The sequence below is a fragment of the Bos javanicus genome, chromosome 21, assembly GCF_032452875.1.
Source record: "Bos javanicus breed banteng chromosome 21, ARS-OSU_banteng_1.0, whole genome shotgun sequence".
In the NCBI taxonomy this organism is placed as follows: domain Eukaryota; kingdom Metazoa; phylum Chordata; class Mammalia; order Artiodactyla; family Bovidae; genus Bos; species Bos javanicus.
In genome coordinates this window covers 691,437-701,897 of record NC_083888.1, presented here as the reverse complement: position 1 = coordinate 701,897, position 10,461 = coordinate 691,437, and the positions used below count along the sequence as shown (strand labels likewise).

The window sequence follows — 10,461 nt, the reverse complement described above, 5'->3', positions numbered from 1 at the left end:
TCAGTTGTGTCTGACTCTTTGTGACCCCATCAACTGCAGCACGCCAGGCCTCTCAGTCCATCATCAACTCCCGGAGCTTACCCAAACTCATGTCCATTGAGTTTGTGATGCCATCCAACCATCTCATCCTCTGTCGTCCCCTACTCCTCCAGCCCTCAATCTTTCCCAGCATCAGGGTCTTTTCAAATGAGTTAGCTCTTCGCATCGTGGCCAAAGTATTGGAGTTCCAGCTTCAACATCAGGCCTTCCAATGAACACCCAGGACTGATCTCCTTTAGGATGGACTGTTTGGATCTCCTTGCAGTCCATGGGACTCTCAAGAGTCTTCTCCAACACCACAGTTCAAAAGCATCAAATCTTTGGCACTCAGCTTTCTTTATAGTCCAACTCTCACATCCATACATGACCACTGGAAAAACCATAGACTTGACTAGATGGATCTTTGTTGGCAAAGTAATGTCTCTGCTTTTTAATATGCTGTCTAGATTGGTCATAACTTTTCTCCCAAGGACCAAGCCTTTTCTAATTTCATGGCTGCAGTCACCATCTGAAGTGATTTTGGAGTCCCAAAAAGTAAAGTCAGCCACTGTTTCCACTGTTTGCCTATCTATTTGCCATGAAATGATGGGACTGGATGCCATGATCTCAGTTTTCTGAATGTGGAGCTTTAAGCCAACTTTCTTACTCTCCTCTTTCAACTTCATCAAGAGCCTCCTTACTTTTTCTTCACTTTCTGCCATAAGGGTGGTGTCATCTGCATATCTGAGGTTATTGATATTTCTCCCAGAAATCTTGGTTCCAGCTTGTGCTTCATCGAGCCCAGCATTTCTCATAATGTACCCTGCATATCAGTTAAATAAGCACAGTGACAATGTGCAGTCTTGACACACTCCTTTTCCTATTTGGAACCAGTCTGTTTTTCCATGTCCAGTTGTAACTGCTGCTTCCTGACCTGCATACAAATTTCTCAAGAGGCAGGTCAGGTGGTCTGTTATTCCCATCTCTTTCAGAATTTTCCACAGTTTATTGTGATCCACAGAGTCAAAGTCTTTGGCATAGTCAATAAAGCAGAAATGGATGTTTTCTGGAACTCTCTTGTTTTTTTGATGATCCAGCGGATATTGGCAATTTGATATCTGGCTCCTCTGCATTTTCTAAAACCAGCTTGAACATCTGGAAGTTCATGGTTCACATTTTGCTGAAGCCTGGCTTGGAAAATTTTGAGCATTACTTTGCTAGAATGTAATGAACGCAATTCTGCAGTAATTTGAGCATGAAACACAAGGCATTATCCATTTTTAAAATGGATTGCCGTACAAAGTCTCCTAATTGGTCTTTCTGCATCTCCCTGTCTACCTGCCCCAACTCCAGACTTAACTGTGATTCTAGTTTACTTTTCTTAATGACACCCCTGACCCTGTAATCCTTGCGTACTAGCAGGCTACAGTGTGTGTCTGGATAGGACTAGAAGGTCTCCAGTTATAGGAATGCCTTTGGGCCTCAGCTGCACAGGCATGTGCAGTGTCCCAGTAGGGAGGCTTGAGGGGTGAAGGGCCAGTATTTTGTTTGCTCTCCCATCCTCCCAACTGTTGACATCAGCACTGCCTGTCCTCACTTATTCTTTACTGAAAAAAAAAAAAAAAAGGCAGCCTAACAGTCCCAGTGTAATTAGTTTACTCCCACGGACTGTGCTACTTTTCTAAAATGAAAATCTTTCAGGCACATGATAGATGTTGCTCAATATTTGCTGAACACATTAACACAAAGTTCTCTGTCTCAATTCCTTGGCCTGCAAGGCATTTGGGGCCCCTTTGGGGCCTCCAAGGTGGAGGTTACTGCCTATGTGAACAGGAAAGAGCCTGAAGGATTCACATTTCATATGGGGACTCTGGGCCCCTGTGTTGTGAGCATATGTCCACTGGAGGCTCTGGGTGACCCCCCTTCCTCTGTTCACTATGGAAACCAGTGCCAGGACAGGCCTCTCCTCCTATTCCTGAGTCTGCCAAGAACAGCCTATTCCACAGCTGTGTAATCTGTTCCATATTACAGAGTTTGAATAACTCACCAGCAGAACTGTCCACATCAGAATATTTTAGGTTATAACTTTCCCACATACTTCTTGCATCCATGGAACTTCTATTTATATAATCCTGATTTAAAGAGTGGCCCTTCATGAGTCTTATGGGGGGAGATATTTTTCAGTCTTCAGGCTTTTTGATTCTAAGCTGCTGGATCTGAGAGAACTCATTGTCCACATTGAATAGGGCCAGCCCTGGAGATGTTCAGTGATCCCAATTAATCTTTATTGGCAAAGCATCACTGGAACTCCAGACCCAAATCTTGACCTGTGAATTAAAGAAGTTGTCAATGCCTCAGGAGTACTGACTTCCTTTTCTATTCACAGTTGTCACCTGCCTTTTTATCTTATTGTTCTGAAAGTCTGCATCTCTGAGTTATGAGGAGGCATCTTATCATGTTGCTATTCTCAAGCTGTCAAGCTACTGACCACTGCCATGACATAACTACAGGTGCACTCTCTCTACTTAAAGGATATTTCAATCTGTACTTTTTCCCATTCCATCTCCATGGGTTTTCTTTTTTGTTGGAAAATGGAACCTTTACCACAAAACTATTCTTGGAAGAAAATATCCTGTTACCAGGTGTACAGTTGGGCTTCAAGGGTAAGCAGCACTAGAGGTTTACTATGTACTTAGTTTCAAATTTGGCATCAGTTCCAAAGCTTTAAACCTTCTGAGTATAATCCCTCATAGTGGTTCTAGTCCACAGACTCTGGGATAGTATTAAACAACCCTCCCAATAGAAGAGAGATGTGGAGTGAGCTATGGCAGGTGTGTCTTCCACTCATCATGGGAAATGTCACCAAAATGAAGACCAGTGTGGCTCAGGTAGCATTTGAAACACATGCAGTTCTCCTGGTCAAAGATCTGTTATGCCACAGCAAAAGAAGCTTTTATAATTTTAAAATTGTTGTGCTTTTATACTTGTTTATATAATTGCTTTCCTACTTTTCCTATGTAAGTGTTAACTGTTGTGCTCAAGCTTGCAATTTAATTTCATTAATCCATTAAATCTAGGAGGGTGAAATACGAGGATGTAATTTTATTAATCCCACAATACCAAAAAATATGGTCCATGGCCAAAGCTGAGCTGAGATTTAAATAACAGCCTCAAACATTTTCATTATTAAAAATAAATGAATGCAATCACTAAACCAAACAGAAACAAATAAGTACCCAAATGAAATAAAAAAGAAAAAAATAGTGGAAATAAACTGCAAGAAATGAGGATTATTTTAAGAAGAATGGGAGCAATCAATCAATTTAAGCCATTCTTACATAATGATAATTGAAAACACTAATATAGCTGATACTACTCTGTAAGGAATATTTAAAAAATAGAAATCTATAAATTAAAGAGAAGAAAATGATGAATAAGAAAAATTCCAGATGAGATATGTCTAAATGATCTGTAGGAATTATCCTTGTGAAATAAGAGATTAAGGGGTGCTATTGGACTGAGGTCAAATTGGTCCTCTTAAAAGTGATATAAGCATGAAAATCCAAAGATAAAAACAGCTAAGGGAAAAACCCTTTGAACTCAATCTACTTGAGTAAAATGAGAAATGAGAAAGGGGTACAAGCTAATAAAGAGAGGATTCTAGAAATGTCAAAGCAATATTGTAATATGAGTTAGGTTTCGAGTGACAATAGCCAGACTCACTGAGGGCATATGTAAGAAGCTGCCGGCTTGAGGAAACCCAGGTATGGCTGAGAGACCACATTGGCTTATACAAGGCATGTTGATTAGCAGCAGGAACATTGGATCCAGAGGTTTCTGTGCACAATTTTTTTAAAGGATGCATCTCTGGGACTGTCAACTTTGTTTTTGTTGACAGTCCCAAACAAAACTGCAGATTTGGTTTCTAAATTTGAAAATTGAAATACAACCACCAAGTATTACATCTCAAATCACTTGTTATCTGGGAAAGTTTAGGAGATCTAGGTCAATTTAAAAAAGAAAAAAAAAGGGGGGGAATCTTGGGAGAGATTTGCATGTGATACTATTTAGTATCTGTGGAAGATGGGAATGTTGTGCTGTAAGAAGGCAAAGTTTCCACAGGAAGAAAAGTAGAGGTTGAAACAGTCATAAAGAGAAGGAAGGTCCTGGAAAAACAGGTGGAAAGACATAATATGAGTCTATGCTAATGTAATTTCTGTGTGAGGGGATTCTAATGAAACAAAATTTACATCAAAATTACCCAGTGGAATTGAAAAACCAAAATCAATGACCATTAAAATACTAACAAAATCGTTAGTATATTGCCTTCAAGAGAACTTCAATCACACTCGGATTGACTACATTCTGCATTTCTTGTTTATAACTCTTTCATGTGGTAGGAAATCAATGAATTTTCGTTGTTATTCTTCAGAATTCCAATTTGTCCAATTAGTCCTCCTGGTGGCTCAGAGGGTAAAGTGTCTGTCTGCAATGCGGGAGACCTGGGTTTGATCACTGGGTCAGGAAGATCCCCTGGAGAAGGAAATGGCAACCCACTCCAATATTTTTGCCTGGAAAAGCCCATGGACGTAGGAGCCTGGTAGGCTATAGCCCATGGGATCGCAAAGAGTCGGACTCGACTTAGCGACTTCTCTTTTTCAGAGTTGACATATTTTCTTGGGCAATCCTAACTGTTCTCTCAGTTTAAATTCTCACACTGATCTGAAACCTAGTTGACACACCAGCCTAGTTCTTGCTCTCGGATTGATCTCTAACTTGATTTTGGATATACCTAATCAAATGTTTCCTAAGAAAGTCAGCTTCAGCATCTCAGAAGCTTAAATTGCCATCTGTCCCTTAAACTTACTCCTTCTCCAGTGCTCACCCATCTCCCTCCCCTCCTCCTCAAGAACTCCTCCTTAGCCCTAACAGGACGCCTGGGGAGGGGGAGTGATCATTGAGGCCCATATTCTAGCGGACCCTCTATGCTTACTGGGGGCCTCCTAGCCCCCTCCTGCAGCCCACCAGGAGCCCCGCCCGCCAACGCGACTGCCTGGCCCCAGGCGCGCGGACGCGCAGGCGCATTGGCCCGGCCCGCCGCCGCCCCGCCCTGCCTGGCCTCTGCGGAAGGCGCCGGGCGCAGCAATGCGCACTTCCTCTCCAGGAGTCGCGGAGGGAAAGCAGACTCGAAGAGCTCTTGGACTCGGCGGCCCTGCTCTTGCGAGACCGAACAGATATGTCCGAACAAAGTAAGGATGTGTGCAACCCCAACTTTGCAGCCGAGGCCTCCAACTCTGAGGTGCACAGCAGCCCCGGCATTCCCGGGGAGCCCTCTTCTCCGGGGTCTCAGGCCGCGACCCTCACTGAGTCGGAGAACCCTCCCTTAAGCCCGCCTGATGCCCCTCTGGTCTCGCTGCCTCCCCAGGCTCCAGGCGAAGAGGGAGACCCGAAGGCCCTGCAGCAGGCCGCTGAGGAAGGCCGTCCCCACCAGGCCCCGAGCACAACTCAGCTCAGCCCGGCGCCCCCGGCCCCGGCCCAGCTGGTGCAGAAGGCACACGAGCTCATGTGGTACGTGCTGGTCAAGGACCAGAAGAGGATGATCATCTGGTTTCCAGACATGGTGAAGGATGTCATCGGCAGTTACAAGAAGTGGTGCAGAAGCATCCTTCGGCGCACCAGCCTCATCCTCGCACGCGTGTTCGGGCTGCACCTGAGGCTGACCAGCCTGCACACCATGGAGTTTTCGCTGGTCAAAGCTCTGGAGCCAGAGGAGTTGGACAGGGTCGCTCTGAGCAACCGCATGCCGATGACAGGCCTCCTGCTGATGATCCTGAGCCTCATTTACGTGAAGGGTCGCGGCGCTCGAGAGAGTGCAGTCTGGAACGTGCTGCGCATCTTGGGGCTGAGGCCTTGGAAGAAACACTCCACCTTCGGAGACGTGAGAAAGCTTATCACCGAGGAGTTCGTCCAGCAGAACTACCTGAAGTACCAGCGCGTCCCCCATGTCGAGCCCCCTGAGTACGAGTTCTTCTGGGGCTCCCGTGCCAGCCGCGAAATCACCAAGATGCAGATCATGGAGTTCCTGGCCAGGGTCTTTAAGAAAACCCCCCAGGCCTGGCCTTCCCGCTACAGGGAGGCTCTGGAAGAGGCTAGAGCCCTGCGGGCGGCCCACCCCACTGCCCACTGCCCCCGCAACAGTGTCTCAGAGGACTAGCAAGGTCTGGAGGCAAATGGAAGTTTTCTGCCCCTCACCAGGGTGGAGGAGGGGTGGGAGTGTGGGACATTAGAGTATTCAGGATCTACAGTGCAGTATTTCACGTGTAACTTTTAAGTTTTCCGTACAGTGCTTTTATACCTCTTAATGCAATGTTGTGTTCATTTCAGTAATATTAGTGTGTAGGATTCATGCATGGTTGTTTGTAAGTAAGCTCAGTTGGTGCTTTCGCTTTTGTGCTACCTTTCTTGAATTTTTTGTACCAGAGATGTGCTAAACTTATGAAATACACTGAGACATTTTCCATATTCTTTTACGTGTGACAGAGGCTGTGTATTGGGGTAGATTGGTCTTGGAGAGTTTGGAAAAACTCCCCAGAAAAGCTGGCCTAAGCAAGAGAAAAGTTGACCCCTGTCTTTGTGCTCTGCCTGGGTACAAGAAACATCCCTGTGGAGTTTGGTAATGTGGACTGAAACAGACTCAATGTGGGCACACTTTACTAAACACAGATACAACCTCACCATGAGTAAAGTTTAAACATTAAAGATTCTTGTGATACAGTCATTCATGGAAAAAGTGTACTTTATCTTCTTAACAGAATATTATGGGTTGGGAATGGGAATTACAAAGTATACAGATATAACTATTTCATCTAATAGGATGGGGACGTGGCTCATAAATTTGTGAAGTGCATAGTTTTATTTTCAGAAAGGAATTCACAAGTTCATATCAAAGCTTTGACAAGTAGAGAGAAGTGCAAAAACCAACAAAGGGATCATAATAACATCACATAGAAATAACAAATGTTGATATTTAGAGTAATTGCCTCTCTTACATTTTCCATATTTTCTAAAAAATAATAGCTGTCTTTTGTGGGCACTAAGAGAGGCATTGTACTAAACCCTGTACATATATTTTCTCTCTTTAATCCTCACAATAGCCTTGTGAAGCAGGCACCATGGAGGAAATACAGGAATAAAGCAGATAATTAGCTTTCCCTGGATCATAAAGGCTTCCTGGGAGGAGAGGCTTGGTTTTAGGGTTTGGACCCAGACTGAATAGGCCCAGAGCCCATACTTTGACCCACCTGTCTCCAGCTGCCCCCCTGACTCCTGCCTTTTAGATTATGCCTTTAAAAAGTTCCATGTTAGTGTCTGTAGTTCTCATGTTATAGCCTGTACTTTGAGCTCCCTACTCAACACACACACAGCTAAGGATTATTACTGATGAATCCTCAACATTAATTTTTTAGGGGGATTAAGTCATATTCTGTACAAATCAAGAAACTTCATTTTGGAGAGATTAATGGACCTAACCAAGTCCTGTTCCTACTTAGCAGTGAACCCAAGATTTGAAGCTTGGTCTTTTCTGAAGGACTGTGCTGATGGAGCTGACTGACCAGTGGTCTGGAGGAACACACATGGGACACCTTGGAGAGGGATGTGGGGTTGGGGTGGGAAGGTCACCTATTGGGGTGTCTCCAAAATTGCCATGGGCCACTAAGCAACCACTCAGAGGGTGGGATGTGGTCAGGGAGGGGCAGTGTCTGAGGATAAATCTCATTATGAAGCTTAAACCTGCAAGGGGGAGAGAGAGAAATAGGATTTAATAAGACCAAAAATCCTTCAAACATCAGAACATTGAAAAAGATCATTTGGTTAAAGCCAGACCCTTTTCTGGGGAAGATGGAAAATGAGGGGAACACATAGGTGACATCACCACCTAAAGAAGTAATCAGAGTTGTATTTGTGTGACAGAATTACTATCTGAATTGGGAACTAGGATTCCCCGCACTTAAATAACATTACTTAACAGGCAGGTGCTGGTGCTAAAGTGCTGAAGAAGCCTCCCATGTCCTGAGACGAAGTTTATCCCTTTTAGTGAATGTCCTGTAAGGTCTCTTGTGGGGAGTAGTGGGCATTTTTGCAATAACTTTGGCAAGTGTGCCCTGGCTTTGATGCTACCTCTTAAACTCTGAGCCAAAGCTAATTCAGACATTTTAAAACTGTTAAAAAAATTACCTCCCTCTCAACCCAAAACTTCCTGCAGAAACAAAACAAACCTGCCCCTTTAAATGTAAAAGTCTCCCCTGCTAACCTGGGGTGCTGGACACTTTCTCTAATGCCCTAATTCTGCTTGAAGCAACTGTTCAACTCCTGAACACTTCTTTCATCAAACCCAGAAGTCACTGGCCATGCAGTCCTTTTACTTCCCAGTGTTTGTATTTGCTTTCCTTTTTGCCGGAAGAGATTGGGAGAACCACCCCAGAGCTTCTCCCAAGTTTCCTGACACAGGCACATCACCTGTGCTGTAGAGGACCAAATCTTGAGAGGACAGGATCATGAGAAATGAGAAGCTGACCCCAGCAAGCTGACCCCATGTGGGCAGGGCTTCTCAGCTCCTATGCAAGCTTGGAGACAGCCAGACCCTGAGAGAGAGGCTTCCCAGATGCAGGACAGAGCTAATTCACGACACCAGGTCCTGCATGGGAAGTAGCTTGGGGCACAGGCAAGGAACATCCAGTATCTTTCTTGGATTTTCATGCTGGGCTCAACTGAAAGTTGGGGGATTGGTCAGGTGTATTCCAGAAGGCTTATCTACAAGGTGCTGCGAGAGCTCCTTCGGAATGCAGTCTGCAGACCCTGGATGTTCCAGCCAAGATGACAGTGTGGTGAAGCCCAGACTCCTGCTGCTGGGAAAGAGTTTCTAATTCCCTGTAACATCTGATGCTTTATCAGACTGTTTTGCCAACAAGAACCTCACTTTTTTACAGACACCCACATGCATATTTCACTATAATTAACTTCACTTAATTAAAGTCGTGGAGGGGAAAAAGGACCTGTGTAAACTGAATGCAATTAGCTTCCAATTAAAATTATTTAAAAAAATAAAGGCTTTACATAAGTAAAAAAAAAATGTAATGCCGTCTCATATAAGGTATTTTGAAAGCAAAATAAATGACTTTTGTAGTAGCATTATAAAAAAAGAAAAGATATGTTTTTTGGTTTTTTTTTTTTGAAAATATATGTTTTAAATGAACTTCTTATGCAGGTATGTATTTCCTCTACTTGAAAAGTCATCTATAGCCTGCTCCACTTGAGTTTTACCTGAGCAGCTCATGAGCATCATTTCCAGTGGGAGTACGGTCTGGCCTTGAAAGTACACTCATGTTCTCCTAGTATTACTTCCAATAGCATCCTAAACTGTTCATTCAAACTGTTTATAAGTAAGTTTGTTTTTCTTTTCCTGGGATGTACGATGTTGTTCTTGTTCAGTTGCCCAGTCATGTCCAGCTCTCTGTGACCCCATGGACTGCAGCATGCCAGGCCTCCTTGTCCCTCACCATCTCCCAGGATTTTCCCACGTTCATGTTCATTGTATCAGTGATGCCATCCAGCCATCTCATCCTCTGATGCCCTCTTCTCCTTCTGCCCTCAAATCTTTCCAAGCATCAGGGTCTTTTCCAATGAGTCGGCTGCTCACATCAGATGATGAAAATACTGGAGTTTCAGCTTCAGCATCAGTTCTTCCAATGAATATTCAGGGTTTATTTCCTTTAAGATTGACTGGTTTTATCTTGCTGTCCAAAGGACTTTCAGGAGTCTTCTCCAGCACCACAGTTTAAAGGCATCAATTCTTTGGTGTTCCACCTTCTTTATGGTCCAGCTGTCATAACTGTACATGACCACTAGGAAAACCATAGCCTTGACTATATGAACCTTTGTTGCAGAGTGATGTTCTTGGTTTTCAATTCACTGTCTAGGTTTGTCATAGCTTTCCTGATAAAAAGCAATCATCTTCTGATTTCATGACTCCAGTCACCATCCACAGTGATTTTAGAGCCAAAGAAGAAGAAGTGCTTCCATCTTTCCCCTTCTATTTGCCATAAAGTAATGGGGCTGGATACCATGATCTTAGGGTTTATGATCCTATATATATATATATATATATATATATATATATATACATATACTGTTTTAAACCAGAATTTTCATTCTCCTCCTTAACCCTCATCAAGAGGTTCTTTAGTTCCTCTTCAAAATGCCTAACTGCCTCTCTCATTTTCATCATTTCCTTGATGCCTAATTTAGGGAGTGTCATACTTACATGTAGGCTTTCCAGGTGGTCCTAGTGGTAAAAAACCCACCTCCCAATGCAGGACATGCAAGAAACACAGGTTTGATCCCTGGGTGGAAAAGATACTCTGGAGGAGGGCATAACAACACACT

At 43.7% G+C, this 10,461-nt stretch overlaps 1 protein-coding gene across 1 annotated transcript; it reads left to right on the top strand.

Moving 5' to 3' along the window:
- The first annotated feature begins 5,121 nt into the window (after positions 1 to 5,121).
- NDN (necdin, MAGE family member) lies at positions 5,122 to 6,796 on the top strand. The gene has a single exon (XM_061394185.1). The coding sequence runs from the start codon at positions 5,255 to 5,257 to the stop codon at positions 6,230 to 6,232; it is 978 nt and encodes a 325-aa protein (XP_061250169.1). The 5' UTR covers positions 5,122 to 5,254; the 3' UTR covers positions 6,233 to 6,796.
- Positions 6,797 to 10,461: the final 3,665 nt, after the last annotated feature.